The sequence below is a fragment of the Chionomys nivalis genome, chromosome 8 (assembly GCF_950005125.1).
Source record: "Chionomys nivalis chromosome 8, mChiNiv1.1, whole genome shotgun sequence".
Taxonomy (NCBI): domain Eukaryota; kingdom Metazoa; phylum Chordata; class Mammalia; order Rodentia; family Cricetidae; genus Chionomys; species Chionomys nivalis.
Genome location: NC_080093.1, coordinates 49,737,472 through 49,758,065, shown reverse-complemented (window position 1 = coordinate 49,758,065; position 20,594 = coordinate 49,737,472). Strand labels below are relative to the sequence as shown.

General features: G+C 52.6%; 1 protein-coding gene across 1 annotated transcript; it reads right to left on the bottom strand.

Moving 5' to 3' along the window:
* Positions 1-10,279: 10,279 nt before the first annotated feature.
* On the bottom strand, positions 10,280-20,381 carry Ovol1 (ovo like transcriptional repressor 1). The gene is made up of 4 exons (XM_057779266.1): positions 20,003-20,381; positions 13,301-13,518; positions 11,200-11,389; positions 10,280-10,979 (listed from the first exon to the last, which is right to left on the bottom strand). Exons 1-4 carry the CDS (start codon positions 20,100-20,102, stop codon positions 10,684-10,686), a joined length of 804 nt encoding a protein of 267 aa, XP_057635249.1. The 5' UTR covers positions 20,103-20,381; the 3' UTR covers positions 10,280-10,683.
* Between the last annotated feature and the right edge of the window lie 213 nt (positions 20,382-20,594).

Here is a 20,594-nt window from a genome sequence, read left to right as displayed (position 1 = left end):
TGGGGAGGAGGGTCTGGTCACTCCCTAGAGAGGGTACCCCATGCAGACTGACCTGTAGCTGCTGCCCCAGGGGAGTAATATGGCCATTCCTCTGTCTGCTCCATCCTACCTGATTTTCCTTCTTAGAACTGGAGGCAGGGAATAAGGTTGTTTCTCTAGACGCTACTTAGTAGCGCGAGTGTTGTACACAGGAGTGTCCTTGGGCATTCGGGAGGCAGAGGCAGGCGGATCTCTGTGAGTTCGAGACCAGCCTGGTCTACAGAGCTAGTTCCAGGACAGGCTCCAAAGCCACAGAGAAACCGTGTCTCGAAAAACCAAAAAAAAAAAGAAAAAGAAAAAAAAAAAAAGGAGTGTCCTTGGGCCCAGTGCCAGGTCAATCCCACCCAGCGTCTCTATTCCTCACTCAGGAGTGCTGTAATCAACAGGTTGATTCAAAACTGGGAGGGGCTGGGAAACCCCTCTGGCAGGAGATTTCGAAATGAGATTTGGATTAGAAAAAACACAGTGAGTAGGGTTCTAAGGCACAAAAGAGACAGGAAGAACTCCTTCCCGTGCAGGTCTCTGCACTCCGCTGGATAGCGGAGTTAAACAGGAGCGCCTGGAGCAGAGGGGCAGCAGCTGAACAGAAGAAGCCAAGCAAGCTCTTGCTGCCTGTCCCCATCCTTGACAGCAGCTCCCTGTGCTTCTCTGTTCACCAGGCAAAAGCACACCTGCCACAGAGCTTGCTTTCGGTCTAGGGCATGTCAGCACCAGCAAGGGGTAGATTAAACCCAGGACTCCCATGGGAGAAGCAGCAGTGGAGGAGCAGGGGGAGAGCTGGCAGGAGAAAAGTGTAGCCTCACTGTGTGAGTTGGGAAATGGAGGGGAAGGAGGCGTGGATACTCACAGCCTTGGCGGCCCCAGACCAAAGGGTAGCACCTCTCTCTGCTGACCACTGCACCCTGTATCACATGCTCTTTCCTGTTCTTGAACTCAAAACATCTGGCATGGCTAGGGGATGGCAGGTTGCAAGTCCCTGTGGAATGAGGAGCATGGAGGAAGATACTGGCTGGATCGAGAGGGAATTAAAAGAATTCCCAAATAGGAAAAGGTGGATGGGACATCATTGAAAGAGCAAAAGGAAAGAGGAGTTTGAGGCTGGGTGTGGTAGCTTCTCACCGGAGCGCACTCGGGTGGCAGAGATGGGAGGACAGCCACATGTTCAAGGCCAGAGGAACTACAGCAAGACAGCCTGAAAATACATACATGCATACATACATACATACATACATACATACATACATAGTAAATTAATAAATACAATTTAAGAGAAGAGTGAGTCGAGCCTCGTGCTTCTCATTTAAAAGATGTGGCGTGCCACAGTTGAGTCTCCAAGCGTGGCCCGTGCTTAGCAAGTTTGTCCTGGCAAATCCGTTTCAGCTGGGCAAACTGAAGACAGTCGGACTTTAGAAGCCATTCAGGACCATCCTGTGAAAGCTGACAGTGGGACTGTGAGAACTCGCCCAACGGCTCCAAACAAGAGGGGCTTATGATTCACTAGCATGCCTACCTGCCTCGTGCAGGGTGGGGACCCATCTAACTGGAATCACCGCCCAGCCTCTCCCAGTTTCCTTAGATGACAAGCCTTGGCATCCTTGGTCCACCCAACTCAGCCCCCAAGCATTTTGCCAAAGCATCAGTAAACAAGCATGAGTGAAGGAGGTCATAGGTCTTTGAATTTTGTGTTGTTTTTCTTCTGTGCCCGGTCCATGACTCGCCAAGATGTCTCATCAGGAACTTTAACATTCTTACCTCAAAGATTGCCAAGTCTTCTGAACTCAGGGCAAGCGTTTTATTTTACAACACTATGGACCTGGAGATCCAAAAATTTGCCTGAATTGTATATGAAAAATTGTCCCTCGTTGCTAACGTGCCCAGTATTCCCAGCAGCTCCTGTAAACCTGACCTCAGCAGCTTGCTTGCCTCTCTTGCCAGACTTAAATAAAAATGGAAATCCTTAGTTGTAACATTCAACATATGTGTAGGGATTTGTAGTTCCAAAGCAGGGAGGTCCTTACTCCACCCAGTTATGCACCCAACCACTGCAGTTTATAGATTCCGAGTCTCGGGAGAGCAAAGTGTCTTCCTCAGTGCCAGCTGGCCAACCTTGATGAAATGGTTGTAGCCCGGTGTCACCTAGTGTTTGTTTGTTTTTAAACCTGGTCTCAAGGTGTCCCAGGTTAGCCTTGAACTCACAATGTAGTTCCTACCGCCATTCCTCAGGCCTCAGCCCGGAATTACATTCAGGAACCAAAACCCAACCCACCATTACTTTTGATGCTGTTGTCTTTCAGACTAGGTTCATCTTAACCTCCCTCTCCCTGAGGACATCCTGATCCTCTCACCTCTGCATCTCAAGTGCTGGCACACAAACTCCTATTTGTTTGGTTTTCTTTAGTTCTCCTTTTTTGTTTTTCTTGGGATAAAATGTCACTAAGTAGCTCAGGTTAGCCTGGAAATTGTTATGTAGCTCAGGCTGGCCTTAAACTTGTGGCAATAGTTCTTCCTACCGCATCCTGGGATTACAAGACTACACCATCACGTTCATCTTGTCAACAGTTGTGACGGTCTTTTCTTATAGTAAAATGGAAAGCCAGGCATGTGGCACACACCTTTCCCAAGCACTTGAGAGGCAGAGGCAGGTGTAATGCTGTGAGTTCAGGGCTGCCCTGGTCTACATGGTGAGTTCCAGACCAGCCAGGACTACAGAGTATGAAACTGTCTCCAAAAAAAAAAAAAATCTAATTTTATTTCTTTGATTATGAAGGAAGGAGAAATTTTTAAAAGACTTATTATTTAAAGCTATCTCATGAATAGCTTACTCACATTAATTTGCTAGTTTTCTTACCTCTTTTTTTTTTTTTTTCCAAGGTAGGGTCTTATTATGTAGCCCTGGCTGGCTTGTGACTTGTCATGTAGACCAGGCCAGCCTCCAACCTTCTGAGCTCTGGGAATAAAGGCCTGTCCCACCACACTTAGCTTTAATTTTCTTTATTTTTATTATTGGTTGATTTTTTTTTTGAGATAGGGTATTATAGAGTTCTGGCTGGCCTTAAATCACTGTGTAGCTGAGGATAACCTTGAATTTCTGATCCTCCTGCCTCCATTCCCAAGGCCGGAATCACAATTGTGAGCTATCAAGTGTGACTTTATTTGCTAGGCTTGTTTGTTTGTTGTTTTTGAGACAGGGTTTCTCTGTGTGGCCCTGGCTGTCCTGGAACTTGCTCTGTAGACCAGACAGGTCTTGAGCTCAGAGCGATTCACCTGCCTCTGCTTCCCAAGTGCTGGGATTAAAGGTGTGCACCACTACCACCCAGCCTAGGGAGTGTGTGTGCGTGTGTGTGTGTTGTGTATTTTATTTTTCTTATGGCTATGTAACATCTCTTCCCACCCTCAGCCCTGCTAGAGGATTTTACTCAACTGCCATCTTGGTTTGTCCAAGAACTTGTCATAGTAAGACTACAAATGTTACCTGCCAAACAGATGGAACATGTGTGGTGGCTCATACCCGGTCTGATCCCGGTCTCCAGGAATAACAAACAGCAGAAATATGCCTACTGTTGAAGTACTTGGAGGACAGCGGCAGGCAGACATCTCTATGAGTTCAAGGTCAGCCTATTCTACACACTCAAGTTCCAGGCCAACCAGTGAGATCCTGTCTCAAAAACAAAACAAACCAAAAGAGAAAAAGGTGCATGCCAGAGATACATGTTGCTGCCATATTCTAGGCCTATCCACCACATGCTGATTCTAACAGGAACCTCTAAGAGCTCCTTCAGGGAGGGTGGAAGTGTAGGGGTATTATGTTTTTATGGAAATGAAACAGAGACCCCATGTCCGCTGGTCCCTCTTGCTTCTAGGAAGGCCCTAAGTGGCAGTGTTGTGCAGGCACAGGCTGGGGTGGCCAGCTTGCCCTTTTACTCCGAGTCACGCGGAGGCCCGGTCCTTTGCTCTGCTATTACCGCTGGCAGATTGTTTGTGCCGTTGGCAGAAGGGACTCAAGTCTTTCCAGTTCTCCTGGTCTCTTCCAGCGACTCATTCATCCGCTGCTGCGCCTGGGGAGGGGAAGGTGCCTCAGCCTGTTACCTAGAGTCCCCATAAGCGGAGGAGGCAAGAAGAGGGCCAGGCTCGAGCCGGCTGGACTGGCTGAGCTGAGGAAGTGAACATGGGCTGAGTTTCTTACATGGTTGTGGAAAGTGCACTGGAGGGAGGCGATCAGGGTCTGTTGGGGGCGGATGCTGGGAGCTCACTCGAGCCGAGCCCGCTGGGGACACTCTGACCTACTCTGCGGTTCCCAAGCACCTTCCCTCTACTGCCCCCTCCTGCCGCTTAGAGGGGCAGACCAGTAGCAGCCCTGCCGCTGTCACCAGGACTTTGGCTTTCCCTTGGAAGGAGGTTCCACGTCCGCACACCTCCAGGGAAGCCAGTGCCCTAGAGAGAGCACACGAGGCATGGGGCTTGGCAGGCCCATCTCTCTGTGTCTGTGAAGTGACAGTAACGGCTCTTCAGGGTAGAAGGGCTCAGTGAGATTCCAGGTGGTAACACAGGCGACAGGCGGGAGGCGTGGTTAGCATGGATGCTGGGCCTTCTGTCCCTTCCTTATTCTTTTCTTCAGTGACCACACGGAATGGTGCCAGGGAGCTTGAGAAATGTCTGCTTGAGGCCAGTGTCCATGGAGGACTGGATGGCATCCCTGGACCTCAGTGCACCTGCTGTCTTCTCACCACGGGTGTGTCCACCCTTCTGTGGCTGTGAACTTCCGGAGGGGTGCTCTCGTTCATCTTTGGACCCCCAGAGCTGTCACACCACACCTGACGTGGTGCTCGGTGGCCACAGAACCATCAAAAGGAAATCGAAAGAACCTCTGATTTCAGAAACTGAGAAGTTCCAGAGACAATAGCCAAACTTTGGAGTGCGGCAGGCCCAGCTCAGATGGTGGCTCATCACTCACGAGTGTGACCTAGAGCAAGATGGTTCATCTCCCTGAGCCTCAGTTCTCTGGCCAAAAATAGACACACTAATAACTACCTCTGCAGGTTGTTGTTGGGATTAGAGATGACGTCAGAGACAAACCCCAACACGCCATAGCCCAGCGCATAGTAGGAGCTCGGTAAACGGAAGCAGTGACTACCTGTGGCACAGGATTGTTTGTTCTGCACTCACAACCAGTGACACATACGCAGCGCTTAGGGACCCAGGGACTTTCCTTGCTTTGTTTTTCACATGAGTGTGGGGTCTTGCCATGGTTTGTTCTGCAGTGACAATATCAGCATCTTGACTTAGTAGCCTCACCCGCCGTCTGCTGTAGGCAGCTGCTGCCTGGACTTCTTGTCTGGATTATGGGGCCTGGGGTAGAGATAGGAAGGGCCATGTCCTGTCAGCTCAGGTCAGTGTCTGGAAGTGAAGCGGATGATGACACGGTGACCCAGTCACCGCCACTCACAGCTCTGGCCACCTTTAACATTCCTGCTGACGTTTGAGACAGGGTCTTGTTGTGTTTTAAAAGTTTGGCTTGGGGCCGGGCGGTGGTGGCGCACGCCTTTAATCCCAGCACTTGAGAGGCAGAGGCAGGCAGATCTCTGTGAGTTCGAGACCAGCCTGGTCTACAAGAGCTAGTTCCAGGACAGGCTCCAAAACCACAGAGAAACCCTGTCTCAAAAAACAAAAACAAAAACAAAAAAACAAAAAAACCCCAAACAAACAAAAAAAAGTTTGGCTTGGATAGGAATGAATGCAGCCATTTTATGGAAGTCCCCCCATGGCTTTACGGTCCATGGTTTCAGGTCCCAGGTCCACTACAGTTAAAAAAAATTCATGGAAAATGATGTATCTTGAGATGAGAGCGAGGAGAGAGAGAAGAGGGAGGAGAGCAAGCACATGTCCATACAGCTTTGTAGATCAGCAGAGACAACTGGTAACAAATACTGTGACCCCAAAGAAAGATAGGACGATCCAATTTGTTATGTTTTTAAAACTACATTTATTTATTTGTGTATACATGGAGGTCAGAGGACACCTCACAAGAGCCAGTTACCTCCTTCCACTGTATTTGTCCTGGGGATTGAACTCAGGTGGTCAGGTTTGGTGGCAAGTGCCTCCTCTCCATATTGAACCACCTTCCTGGCTCCGGAGATGCAGTCTGTAACGTGCCTGCCTTCTCCAGCCTGGATCTCTATTCTCCATGAATCCTCTGCTACTGGTTCTGCTGTGGCCCCCTTATGCCTCCAGTCTGGTGTCTACAGGGGGTAGAGTGGAAGACATTGGTGCATCAGAAGAAGCCAACATGGCCCTTCCTGCCTGTCAGCCTGGGCAATAGAACAGCTGTCCAAACAGGATCCAATAACTTAGGGAGGGACTGGCAGGGGCGGGAAGGAAGCATGTTGGTTTTGGACAAGAGAATGGGACAGCTTAGGCTGGGTATCTGCCACCACCTGAGAGAGCAGACCCAGAGGATGGGTCATAGAACCCCTTCCCACAGGAAGTCAGACCCTCTCCACCCAGCCACAGCCGGGCACAACCCCCCCCCCAATCCACATTTTCCTTCTCATTTTGTCCATTCACCAACATTTCCTCCCAGGTCCGCCTTTTTAGGGATGGCCATTGTATCTGGAAGTCATGGCCACAGCACTTTTACCTGGTCCCATAGGATTGTGGGTGAAGGAGCCTTGGAGATTACTTTTGCCCTGCCTGTAATCCCTGGAACGGGGCCTTGTAGCCATGACAACGGCTCCCCAGGCTTTCTCAGCCAACACTCCCATGGCCAGGCCAGGCCAGGGCTGGAAGGCTAAGTTCTTCAATGGTGTCGGCACCCATCTAGCTCTGGTATCTCACTGGTCCAGGCTCTGTGGTAGGAACCAGCTGAAGAGACTTTACCTCCTTGGGCTGACAAGCTGGTTCAGAGAAGAAAGGTTTTGTCACCAAGTCTGAATACCGAGTTTGATCCCCATGACCTATGGCATGGTAGAAAGGAATGGCTGGCTCCTGAAAGTTGTCTTTGGGTCTCTGTGTACCACCTGTGCACATGCATACATATGCACACAAATAAGTAGGTAAAATATAATAAAAAGCTGGGAGTCATGGTACACGCCTTTAGTCCTAGCACTTGGGGTGGGGGGCAGAGGGAGACGGGTCTCTGTGAGTTTAAGGCCAGCCTTGTCTACAGAGTGAGTTCCAGGCCAGTCAGAGATACATAGACTCTGTCTCAAAACAAATAATAATAATAATAATTTTTAAAGAGACTTTCTTTCCTCCTAGTGACATGACGTTTTCCTAGCCTGCCTCTCCTCAAGGGCCTTTTCCCCAGCGTCAGGCAGCCTCCTCTTCGCTGTGATTTGTCAGGATGCTTTCTTCAGAGGGTCCCTGAAGCAAGGCCTCAGACTCTTCTGAGCAGAAAGGGACTTTTGAACTTTGTAGATGAGGATACTGAGTGGCTGCCTAAGGTCTCACAGAGAGTGGAGAGGGCTGAACCTGCCCTGCCTCTCGATTCAGGCCCAGGAAGCATTCAGAATTGTGGCTGCAACGCTTCATCTTGCTTTGTTTGTTTATTTTCTAAGAGTTAGGCACAGCCTTCCAACTGAGCCACACTTTCTAGTCTTTTCTTTCCTTTCCGTGAGTTCACGAGCATTCCCATAGCCCTGCTAACTTGGGACACGGAAGTCATGACCTCCCTTCATACCAAAGCCCTGAATTTATCTCCTGCTCTCTCACACTAACCCTGCCGACCTGGCCGGCCTCCAATTCCAAATCCTCCTGCTTCAGCCTCCAAATGTTGGGATTATCAGTGTGTGACCCTATAACCAGTAGAGACCACATCTTTTTTTTTGTTGTTGTTGTTGTTGTTTGTTTGTTTTTCAAGACTGGGTTTCTCAGTAGCTATAGAGCCTGTCCTGGAACTTGTTCTGTAGACCAGGCTGGCCTCGAACTCAAGAGATCCGCCTGCCTCTGCCTCCCCAGTGCTAGGATTAAAGACATGTGCCACCACCGCCCGGTGAGACCACACTTCTGAGGTTGCATTGTCTGTTTTATACGGGGAGCCCACATCTTATTAACCTATTGAATGTCGCCTCATTTGCACCATCATTTGCACCATCACTTACACCACTGTGTAGTTCTCTGCCAGCAGTCTGTAGAGACTTCTTGGCACAGGCAGGGTTGGGTTGGGTGACACTAATCTGACCCTACTCCCCTTTATTGGGCTTGAGGACAATGACAGAATCTACCTGAGGCTGCCTACAGAGTCAGGTGAGGTCATCTGTGTAAAGCACTTCCTGTGCCGGGACCAAGTGCTGTGTGGTCTCCTGGATTCTTTCATCCCATCTTTGGGGATATGTGATTCCTTTCCCTTTGGTCCCACCCTGACAAGCAGTTGGGAAGGGGCTAGGATAAATGCCCCAAATATTCATCCAGAGCTAGAGACCCCAAGCCCATGCAGACCCTCGGTGGGATACCTAAGCATTAGGCAAATGAAGAAACCCCAAGAGAGGCCCCTACTGCCATCCCCTAGATCAGAACAGGCTGCACTGGGGTCAGAGATACATACTGACCACTGGAGACCTAGCTTCATCCTGCTGGATTCCTTTTTATTATTGTTATTGTGAGACTGGGCCTCACATCACCGTCCAGCTTCAGCGTCTGATACACCTGTGTTGTTGTTTTGTTGCTGCTGCTGCTGCTGCTGTTGTCTGAACTCCTAAGAGATTAAAGATATCACAGCTCCCAGCTCAGGATAGGGCAGGCTCTCACTATGCAGCCCTAGCTGGCCTAGAATGCCATCTGTAGACCAGGCTAGCCTCTCCATCTCCTGAGTGCTGGGGTTAAGGGCTTGTCACCGAGCCCAGCTTAGGTCAGGGTCTTGTCTTGACATAAACCTGGGAGACTGAGAAAAGGCGAAACACAGCAACTGTTTTAATGAATTTCTCTGCATGGAGGAAAAAGAGGTCCAAGAGGAGAACACAAACCCCAGAAACCCAGAAAATATTAGTTCTCTGACTTACTAGTTGAATAGGTGATAAAACAGGACAATGACACTAGCTTACGGTGGCCGCGGACTGGCAATGAACTTAAGGATACAGAGATGTAAACACAGTGCTTCCTGACATGGTATTCTCACACTCGAGAACGTAGGAGGATAAGCAGCCCAGACACACCAAGGAAAAATAAAGTGAGTCTCCGTATCAATCTCTACTGCGTCCAGAGATAGTCTCAGAAGATTCTGTCCTCCTGAGTGAGCCCGAGGCTGGGGCGCACACTGCACAGAGGAGGCAGGGAGGTTGTACTGTGTTTGGCGTTCGGGGGCTTCCCAGCCTGTCATGTTCTGGGCCTGTCTGTGCATCTGTCTCTCATTCTCTGCAGGTTGCCCGTAACTCCTTGGACCCATAAAACACATACCCCTTTGACCTACAACCTTTTTCTGGTCTCAACAGGACACCCAAACACACCAGCGGACAAAGACCCCCTCCCCCAGGAGCCGCTCAGGCCAAAGGCATTTGGGAAACAAGACAACAGAGACATTTTATTAACTATCCACCCGGCTCCCTCTCAAAGTTTCTGGTATGTGGATTATTATTCTGTCTCAAATTTTGTTGCTGCTGAAGAATTTTTGACTTAGCCAGGAAAAAAAACCCAGAATGCTGGCCTGTTACTGCCTTTGTCTTAGTACTTCAGATGGTGGACTTGGACTTAGTGTCAAAAAATCACTAGCGCATCTGGCCGAAGAGTGTCAGTAGGTCCCGCCCCCAGTCGTAGCCACACCCAACAATCAGCTGTCAGCAGGCTTACCAGGAAAACTGGGACCTGGAGAAGGATGTGGAAGGAGGTGATGCCAGGTAGGGAAGAGAGAGAGGTGAGGCACTGTCCATGGGCAGGGCAGGAGGAAGGTCTTTAATGAAATATCTCAGAGAACAGGAAGGGTCTGCATCACCACCCCCAGATCCTAGGCACAGAGGAGGTTTGAAATGTCCAGGATAAATAGAACCAATGGGGTTGGAGAAAAAGCCAGCTCCATCCCCTTTAAAAACAGTCTTACTGTGGGCACCAAAAATATATTAATATCTGTACATTTGTCATCTTTTAAAAAAGGCAATAAAACCTCCTTGGCACCTTGTAGTTGGCTTGTTAAGAATGAGGTGATATGGAAAGCCATGAGTGCACATTCAGACGTGACTAAGTCACATGCAAGCACGCACATGGCTGTACACATGTGGGGCTCTGATGAAAAGGCAGAGCCCTTGGAACCCTGAGAATTAGCCCTGCAGGCATGTGAGCCGCCGCCAGCCCCACCGCCGCCCTAGTTCATGGGGATGCTCTTTGCTGGGGTCGGCTCTGCAGTCCATGGGGATCCATTGCCCGGCTTGTACTCCAGCGTGCTGCCACAAGGAAGCAAAGCCTGGCTCTGTAAGCAGCTGTCTCTAATCACTTGGCCTAGCGACCGCTCAGACACAGGCACCCATCGAACCGGGCTCAGAAGGACCCTGCCTGTAAGACTTCCCAAAGTGAGCACAAGACAGTTCCTGATGGCGCAGGTGTGCCTGGCATGAGGCACTAGGGCTCTGGTCCTGATCCCTGGTGTTCTGGCAAGAGGCTGCAGGAAGGTGAACCTCTGGGCAGCGGGGAGGGAACCCCGTCCTTCCTGCAGGCCTGTGCTGCTCAGAGGTGGGGGCTGCCCTGCAGCAGGGAAGTGACAGTGTTCTGCAGGGCCACAGCTACTTTCTTGGAGGTCTTGCGTAGCAGTGGGCTGTCGGGGTGGTTCTCCTTGAGGTGCAGGATGTGACCCTCCTGACTCTCAGAGGTGCAGCCGCACTCCTCACACACGTACAGCTTGGCCCGGCGCTCCTTGTACGCGTACTTCTGCTGCACGCCGTGGATCTTCTTGAGGTGGGACTCCAGAGAGCAGCGCTGGGTGAAGGCCTTGTCACACAGGCTGCACTTGTAGGGCCGCACACCTGTGGACAACAGGGGGCGGCATCAGGACCTGACAGGGACTGTGGAGCCTGTCTGAAGCCTCTGTACACACAGAGGTCAGGACACCTGAGTGCCAAGTAACTAGGTGACTTGGGAATCAAGTCCTTGTCTATGAATTCAGGACTCTGCCCTAAGCTTCAGGATGTGCCTCCCAGGTCCCAGGCAGGTCGGAGGCATGCCCTCTGGACAGACTTCACTTACCAGTGTGGGTTCGGACATGTCTCTTGAGGTCAAAGGTGTCATTGAAGCCCTTTCCACAGTATGTGCAGAGATGCCTCTTGACATCATTGTGACATTTCATGTGTCGGTTCAGCATGCGCTGGTAGGTGAAGGCCTTCTGGCAGATGTGACAGGTAAAAAGGTCCCCATTTGGACTGTCCCCCAAGGTCACCTGTGGGTGAGGACAGTATTTGTGGCAGATATCTAGAAATCAGCGCTATAGGCTGGCAAGATATGCCAGCCCCCTTCCATTCCCACAACACTCTCAAGAAAAGCAGGCCAACCCCCCAGAGCCTATTATGTGACATCTGTTAAGAGGAGATGCAAAGAACCACTGGGTATTGGCCCAGCTTCCTGTTGGGTCCCCCTTTTGAGGCTGTCACCTTGAACTTCCCATCCTCCTGCCTTTATCTCCCAAGTGCCGGGGTTACAGGAGTGTGCCATTATGCCTGGTCCGCGAGGGGCTGAGGGTGGAACTCAGGGTTTTGTTAACACAAGGCAAGTCCTCTGCCCACTGAGCTAAATCTCCAGCCTTAGAAATAGCTTTCTATCTCTGTATAAAAACTTATTGTATGTCTATGGGTGTTTTCCCTGCACGTATATGTTGTGCCTGTGCGCCACATGCTTGCCAGTGCCCATGGAGGCCACAAGTCTTATCCCTTGGAACTGGAGTTACAGACAGCTGCGAGGGGTGCTGTGGGTGCTAGGAATTGAACCCAGGTCCTCTGGAGGAGGGCTGGAAGACTGATGAGCCATTTCTACTGCTCCATCATTTTCTTTATTAATTATGGAAAATTTCAAATTTATGCAATGGCGGAAAGACTAATGTCATGATTCCTTGTCCATTACCCAGTGCAGGTCTTCTTACTCAATCTCTATTACCCTCCTGCTCCTTGTCTGGGTCATGTGACACACCCTGGTGCCACCACCAGACACTGCTTAGAGCGGCTGTGACAGCATTCTGGGTGTGACCGCAAAGGTGTGGCTGAGCGGCCAGGTCTCTTCCTTGACTCTGTTCACAGTGACTGGGCTCTGTCAGGGGCCTGCCGCTAGCCACTCCTCCTGAGACCCTGGACATCTGTCATACCACACTTCCATCGGCACCCCTCCCTTTATCCTGCTTTTGGTACTCGGAGAATTCCCTGTCTCTTGCCAATTAAGATCCTTTGAGCCAGGCAGTGGTGGTGCACGCCTTTAACCCCAGCACTCGGGAGGCAGAGGCAGGGGGATCTCCGTGAATTCGAGGTCAGCCTGGTCTACAGAATGAGTTCCAGGACCTATGTCCTGTCTCCTATGTTGTCCTGTCTGTGTTCTGTTCTCCCTCCCTGTAGGGATCTGAAGGGTAGAGGAAGGCCTGGCAAGGAGGTTGAGCCCTAGTGACTGTTACCAACGCTATCTTTGCCGCTATCCCCAGTTATCCACCCCTGGCCTTTGCAGGTAGGAAGAGAAGGGACAGAACTGTCCTTCCAGCCATAGCTAGTCTTTTGACATGAGGGATGGCCCCAGAACACCTTTCCGCTAAATCTCCCCTGGCAGGTGCTCCCAGGCCTTGGGGCTTTGGGGAGTGTCCACCCAGCCCGGGCAGCCGGTTGCTTCCTCTCCCCTGTGACAAGCCATCTGCACTGCCTCGTGTAGTGCTACAGAGCAGGAGAGAGGGTGGGGTGTGCGCTGCCCCTGCCCCGTGCACACCCTGCTCACTGCCATATACTTAAGGAACAGCAAACTACCCCACTACCCGGGCCTCTTGCTCCCTGCCACCCATATTGGACTCTACAGATGCAGCTGGGCCTGGCTCCAGCTTCTTCATCTTGAGACCTGGTGTAAAAGCGCGGCACTTCTTCAGCTCTCCTGGCTTTGCGGCCAGAAACGAGAGAGATCACTGGCTGATATAGACTCCAAAGGGTTGGGTGACCTCACTCCTATCTGTTTCTTTCCTCTGTGTGCTCCAACTAAGTGAGTCTCTGTAAAGTCACAGTCCGCGACTCGGATTGGTCCCCTGTGTCATAGCTGTGCCCCTAATCTGTGGGTTAGACATGGCCTCTACACATGCCCCTGGACCTCGAGAAAGAATGAAAATTATTACCTTCATCTTGGTTCGTAGGAAACCCTGGTCTCTGCTCTGGGAATCTGTCAGATGGTTCACATTTTCAGGGGGTAGCTGGGCCACCACACAGGGTCCTTGGGCCACACTATAGCTGGAGTCCCGAAGGCTCATGTCCAATGCCAGAGGGCAAGAAGGGGGTTCGGCCACAGATGGCTCTGGTTCCCGGTAGGGTGGGGGTGGACAGAAGCCCAGGCTGACTGGAGAGAGAGAACAACCAGATGAGGGTGGGCGGAAAAGACCCATCAGAGTTACAGGAAGATTCCTGAGCAAGAAGAAGACTAGAATCTGCAGCCTTCCTTCCTACCACTGCAGGCATGTGGCAGAGCAGGGCAGGCCCCTGGGCCTCAGATGCTGCACCTCCCTCCTGCCCCATTCAGGTGATTACAGGTGACGCCAGCCAAGAGCCACGGCCCCCTGAGTAGCTTCTCTTAGCGGAACTGGGAGGACTGAATGGCCCCGCCAATTATGCTGCCAAGTGTCTGCCTGCCACACCTGGGCCAGTCGCTCTGGATTCCAGCATGCCCTTACTCCTCTGGGGACAAAGGGCACCACTGGAGGCCTTGGCAGGAAAGGCTCCTTCAGACTCATTCAAGCCCAGATGGTTCCTGGCCATCTGGACCCTTCTGGGCCCCTTCTATAGGCAGACCTTTGGGGTTCGGGTGGCCCTAGCCTTTCCTCCTGGCTACTGCAGCCCATCAGGATCTTGGGCTCAGACTGGGCACAGCTCTGTCAGCAAAGAGGCCAGGTGGGTGGAGAGGGAGGAGGCCAGGGAGCAGCAGGTGGATGCTCGTAACAGTCTCTGGGCGCCTTGCCCAGCGCTTACACAACTCTGCTCCACTGCAGGACCGCTCACTGTGGCAGTCAGGCTGGGCGCCCTCCGGCACTGCAGTGGCATCACCGATACCTGGCAGCCCTTTGACAAGGCCGCTCCCCTCAACAAACACCATGAACTCAACGGGCCAGGCCTACCAGGCTGAGCTGGGACCCTGAGCCCTGGTCCTTATAGGACAAAGAAACACAGGGAGCAAGTCTCAAGGCCCGCAGAGCTGGGACAAGAAATATAATTTTCCAATTAGTCAGTACAACCTAAGCTCTGTACTTAAAAAGCTATAAATTAGGAAGTTTCGGGGGCTGGAGAGATGGCTCAGAGGTTAAGAGCGCTGATTGCTCTTCAGGAGGTCCTGAGTTCAATTCCCAGCAACCACATGGTGGCTCACAACCATCTGTAATGAAATCTGGTGCCCTCTGCTGGCCTGCAGGCATACATGCAGACGTACTGTACACATAATAAATAAAAATAAATCTTAAAAAAAAAAAAATTAGGAAGTTTCCTAGTTTCAGAAGGAAAAAAAAACTCAGGAGGGGGGCCTTGTACAGAAAGGATGAATGAATCCAACTGACTCAGAACAGGATTTCAGGGCCTCGAGCTACGCCCTCTGAATACTGTATTCCAAGCAAGAGATGTCAATGTAGGGCAAGGACCCAGGCTATTACCCTCACCTCTTCTGGGGGACCACCAGGGTTGTGGGGGAAGGAAAATATAAAAGTACCTGAGTTTCGGGAGAGGCCCAGTTCTCGCCCCCTCAAAACACAACAAAGTCTCACAGAGGGAGAATGTGCCTGCCTGCCGCCCAGAACCCGTTCTTCTGGCGCTGGCGTCCGTCTGTCCAGGGGGTGGGGGACCTTAATGAGCCATCTCATTCCAGGAGTTGATTCACTAGCGCCTGGCCCCGGCCTGGCACCTGAGCTGGCATACCACCTCTCTCTGAGCCATGCTGACTGGTGTCGGGCTCAGAGACCAGTCTCCTGTAGTGGGGCCTGTGTAACACCCAGGCCTAGGACCAGGACAGTGGGGTCAGAGTAGTGGCGACTCTGGTGCCCACTCACCAGACAGGCCTTGGCTGAAAGTCCAAAACTAGATGACATTTCTGCTTCTCAGCCCAAGTAGAGGAGAACGTCACCACCACCATCCTCATCCTGTTACTTGGGCTGGTGTGAGGGAGACTTCTGAGAGGGAGCCGGCCACATGGCCTGGATGGAGGATCAGCCTGTGAGGTGAGCTGTCACACTTGGCTCCTTGGCCCTATGGAGGAAAGGCTGGGCTAGGAGTCTAAGGCCTGCAGTCAGTTGTATAGGACGAGCCCTGGCCTTTCTTTCCTCCTACACAAACCCGGGGAGGTTGCTAAGGACAGCAGACAGGACAGGGCTGGCTCAATGGGTACTCCACGCTGTCTCTACCCGAGCAAAGGGCCAATACGACTGCCAGGGTGGGGATGTTTACCTCAGTTTACCCACCCCACCAAACCTGTCTCCCTGCCACCCCCACAAGAGTGTCTCTACAGGGCTGCACGCACAGGGAGTATCCACTGGCATCCTCTCCACCTATCCCAAGTGCCACTGAATGGCAGGAGGCAAAACTGGTTATGCCTTGCTGGTGCTCCTCTCTGTCCCTCTAATTAGATGTTTCCTGCAAGGCAGTGGCCACGGTGGGTGGCTACTACTCATTGCCCCCGCCCACAGCCACCGAGTGTGGCAAGGCCAGTCTGGCTAGCCCTCTCCCTCCTTCCTCAGGGACTGGTAAGTTCTCTCCTGTTGCCTTTACCTGGGCGATGCTACAGAGCTGGCCTGGAGCAGCAGACCAGATTTGAAAAGGCCTTACCCTCCGCAGGCCTCCTTTCTTTCAGTCACTGGCCCAAATACCAGGCAGACTGCCAGGTCCTAGCCCATAAAAGGCCTCAAGACAGGGCTGCACATAGGCCTGACCCTCAGCTTTCTGGGGAGAGCCTGGACTTCTGGCTCCCCAGCTGACCTGACAAGTGCTGGTGAGCGAGCGTGAGTGTGCACACCCAGGCTGGCTTTAGGCATCTTGTACACCGATCTGGAAGGGCTGGGTCCCTTGTGTTCAGCTCTCTCAGTCCTGAGCGTCAGCCAGCCATCACCTGAAAGGGACAGCAGCAGCCAGTGGGCAGGCGCTGCCGTGCCAGAGCGCAACAGAGCTGTCTCTTCGCCTTTTGTTGCCCTTCCGCTGGATACAGCGTTCTCAAGGCAGGAGCCGCTTCCTTTCCCAGCTGCTTTCCTTTCACGCAGCATCTGTGCTGAAGTTAGACTCAACTCTCAGCCCTCGTGTCAGGGGGCCGGGCCCTGAATGGACGAGGAGCCTACTTGCTGTGTGTGGCATCCTTTACCCTGTCACCCCGCACAGACTGGGGGCCACCTGCCTCTCATATGCTGTGCGCTGAAAATGAACGATGACATAAATATCCACAATGGCTAAGCTGTGCTCCCTCCTCTCCTCTCCAGACCTGGAGCACTGTCTCCACCATCTTTTCTGGGACAGTGTAGCAGCATCTGCTTTAGGACCTCCAAGCCTGGGTACAGAGCAGCTTGCGCGACAGGGTCTCATAAGACAGTTGCATTTCCAGCTGCTCTTCTATGCGTGTCCTGCCCAGGGCACTCAGCAGTTGCTAGAATGCTCATGAAAGCTCAGCCTTTCCACACATGCTACATGAACTGGGGGTGGGGGGCACAGCTGACTTTTCGGCCAGTCCTACTCAGCCTGGCAGGAACAGCAGAGTCAGGCAGATCTCTGAGTTCAAGGCCAGTCTGGTCTACAAAGTGAGTTCCAAGACAGCTCAGGCAGGGCTACACAGAGAAACCCTGTTTCAAACAACAACAATAACAAAAGCTGGTCAAGTCCCCGCACTGTCTAGAGCAGTGTCAGGCTAGGCCGTGTTGTCTGGAGGAATACCGGCACTCCTGCACTTCAGCCTGCCTCATCCGGGTCTTCAGCACATTTGCTTGTTTCTTTGAGAAAAGGTCTCAGACCCCGTCTGCGGCTGATCTTGAACTCCAGATCTTCCTGCTTGCCCTGTCCAAGTGCTGAGATTATAGATGTGCTCTGGACGTAGCTGCCAAGTGCTGCCAGAACAGACCAGCAAGCCAGAATATTGCCAGAGGGGAGGCTTGGACGTGGGGAGCCTCAGAGCCTAGAAGAGACTCCTGGAATTCTCCTGGAGTTCCAGTTTTCTGGCTCAATCTGTCCCCAGGTCCCTTCCGACTGTTGCTTCTTCACTCAGCAAGGACAAGCTGCAGAGAAACTGTCCCACTACAGCGCCTTCAGCCCTTCCACAGTGCAGGACTGGAATTTACCCCCGGCCAAGGGTACCTGCCTCAGCCTACAAACAAAACAAAAAATCCCTCCCTGTCACCAGAGTAAACACACTACCAACAGACTCTGGTACCAGGAGAGATGGTGGGTGGAGAGAGGAGCCGAGTGAACCCCTAACCTGAGCTGTCTTCAATAGGGAATGGATCATTTCCTCACTTGCCTGTCCTCCATTGTAGGCTCCCAGCTCTCAGCTGTGCCCTCAGCAAAGGTGAAGGAGTGACCGCCCTGGGAGAAGACCCTCTGGAAGCTTATGTAGGGAGCAAGGCTGACGTGATTGTGAAGGGCAATCCCAGGTCAGGCCCAGTAACACACCATCTTCTGTGTGTGGTCAACCTTCCCCTCCAGGTAGTCTCCATGAAACTTTGAGGGTCTCAGGGATCCTTGGCGGGAAGGTCAGAACGTACACGCTCCCATGTTCCCCAGTCCTCCCACTGGGGATGGGGTCATTGCTTAGCTGATCAAAATGTGCCCCAAGAATCTATGAGGTAGGGTGACAGAAACGTGCCTAGCTGGCTCCTGGGGTCATGGCTGGCTGGTGATGGAATGGCTTAGCCAGGAGACAGAACCCACCCCCTGCACTCCAGTCATCTGAGGCACCCAAGCATGGACTGAGGCCGTTCCCTTTTCATTTCCAAAACTGTGGGAAAAACTGCGGCTCCAGTGGACCACCTAATTTAGAGAAGGAAAATTGAGTCCCGTAACTTCTACCCACAGGTCTTTCCCTTCACTCAACCAACGAGGGGAAATTCTTCTAAGAGCGTATTTCCCAGCCTGGCAATCCTGAGAGAGGGAGCGACTACCTGAACTGCACTGCACGGCTCCTCATCAGGGCAGCTGTAGCAGGTGGCAGCCACCACCCAGAGGCCGCCCATCTCCTCGACGACAGGACAGGCTGACAGGCTGTGGGGCCAGGTCTGTGGTCTTTGTGTCCCTCAGATCTGTGCTAACCCCAGGAAGTCTTAATGATTTGAACAAGCGGAGTATCTTTGTCCTTCGTGAAAGTCAACATATGATCTGTTACTGATTGGGATGTGAAATAAAACTAAAAATAACAGCACTCTGAGCCTGGCTCAGACACGGCTCACCTTTAGCACAGTCCAAGTTCAGTTTATCAGATCCCAAGGAGCAGCTAAGCAGCAAGTCAAACACAGGTTGGGGAGGAGGCTGGAGTAAGGAAGGGGCTGTGTCCCTCACTGGCCTTCCGGAGGTGGAGCACTGGACAACTGGCCAAAACACTTAGCCAAGCAGAAATCACAAAATCCCAAGCCCATACCTCAGATGAGGAAGGCACCCTTTCCTTTTTGCCTCCGATTTTCTCACACTGGGGATTCTAGGACTTTCTGGCCATTGCCTTGTTTCAGAAGCCTTCAGAACAGCCTTACAGCCCCTTGAAATAAAGTTAAGTTGCAAAACATCCTACCACCACTGGATCCTGGCAAGACTCACACAAAACACTCACATCCAAGACACTAACAGCTTATTCAAGAGGGAAACTGAGGCAAAAGCCCACACAGGGTCCTCACTCACAACCCTCATTCCCTGACTTTCTTAAAAGCCTGGGTGGTGGCAGAGAGCCTGCAGATCAAGGGTCAAAGTCGGTTGGTTAATTACCACCTCCCCCCACCCCCTCTTGGAGTCGCAGGGCAGTACGCTCCTGCCCCACCCCCAAGGCCGGGGAGGGGGAGTTGAGAAAGCGCTTGCCTCCCTGCCTCCCGATCTAGGGATCTAGGGTTTTTGTATCGGGAGCAGAAGTGTCCTAGGGCTCTGAAGGAAGATGCTGCCGGAGGAAGAGACAACTCCGGTTACTAATTCTAAGATGACGCGCAGGCTGTCAAGGCGTCTTCCCTAAATAAACTAGTACACCAGCTTCCTGGAGTGTGTACCTTAGGTGTGGGGTGGGCTCCAGAACTCTCTTTTGCTTAGTGTCCTCTGCAAGGGTGAACAGAGGTGGGACCCAACACCACCTTGTCTCAAGGGCAAGCAAGGTGCATCAGGTGTATTTTTCAGCAACTCGTGGACCATCAGGCTGGCGACCAGGGAAACTCGGAAGCCCTGAACCTCGTCTCTCTTATCTTAAGGGAGCAGTGTTGTGGGGATGACTAAAGCTCCAAGTTTTCCTTTACAATGTAGCCCAAGTCTTAGCGGAAACTCCAGCTTCTTTCCAGTCCCCCGCCCTCCCCACCAAAGTGGCAACGCTTCAGTGATCCTCAACTGCCTCATGAAAGAAAGTCCAGGTTTTCTGGATTTACGATGCGAGAGCCCGGGGTGGGGGTTGGGGTCGTCCCCTGAGCCATGACACACCCCGCCGCATCCCTGGCGGCGCGGGCCTGCGATCCCTAGTCTGGGACATCGGCCGCCGAGCCTCGGCTTGGAGCCCCATCCGCCTCACCGTGCTCCTCCCGCGCCGGGGGTCGGCCTGCGGCGGGAATCCGCGTCCCCACGCGCACTGACCGGCGCTGACCGCTTGTCCGTGCGCCCCGCCCTCCCGGCGCCAGGAGCCCGAGATGCCTCACCTGGCACGTAGATCTCGCCGCGCTCCTCGTCCGGGAGTTCGCTCCAGTTCCTCTTGCACGTGGAAACGCATGGCTTCTTCACCAGGAATGCGCGGGGCATCTTCGATCCCTCCTGGACCGGCGCGGTTCGCTCCCGTAAGTCGAGTCCGGGTGGTCGTCCCACCTTTTCGGGGCTGAGGCGCGGGAATGGGGACAGTTCAAGAAAGGAGTCGCCGAGGCGTGCCCACGTTCTGAGGGAAGAGAGTACCAGGGACCGCGTATGGAGCGTCCAACTCCGCCGAAGGTCGCCGGTGCCCGCAGAGCGGGTGCAGCCAGGTGCACCCGGATGGAGAAGCGCCAAGCGAGCGTCCCCTGGCTCGACTGACGTCCCTGCGGCCGCTCGCGAAGTCTTCAAGTGCGAGCTGGACGGACGGGTTCACGCTTTATTGGCTCGCGGCGGTGTGTTGGTGGCTCGGGCGGGGGTGGGGTGGGGGTGTTGATCTGATCTAATTAGCTTGGAGTGGCCGGGAGCGCGATGGCGCATGCGTTGGGAAATAACGGTGACAACCCACCTATTTGTTACCTGTCGAACCGGTTTCCATTCCGCTGCGGG

What these genes read in the sequence shown, in the direction of transcription:
- Ovol1 (XM_057779266.1), bottom strand. Translation starts at nt 20,102, where the DNA reads ATGCCCCGCGCATTCCTGGTGAAGAAGCCATGCGTTTCCACGTGCAAG. An exon ending in TCCTACGAACCAAGATGAAG is followed by an intron (nt 11,390 to 13,300) that starts GTAATAATTTTC and finishes CCTCACCCACAG; the next exon opens with GTGACCTTGGGGGACAGTCC. An exon ending in ACATGTCCGAACCCACACTG is followed by an intron (nt 10,980 to 11,199) that starts GTAAGTGAAGTC and finishes TGTTGTCCACAG; the next exon opens with GTGTGCGGCCCTACAAGTGC.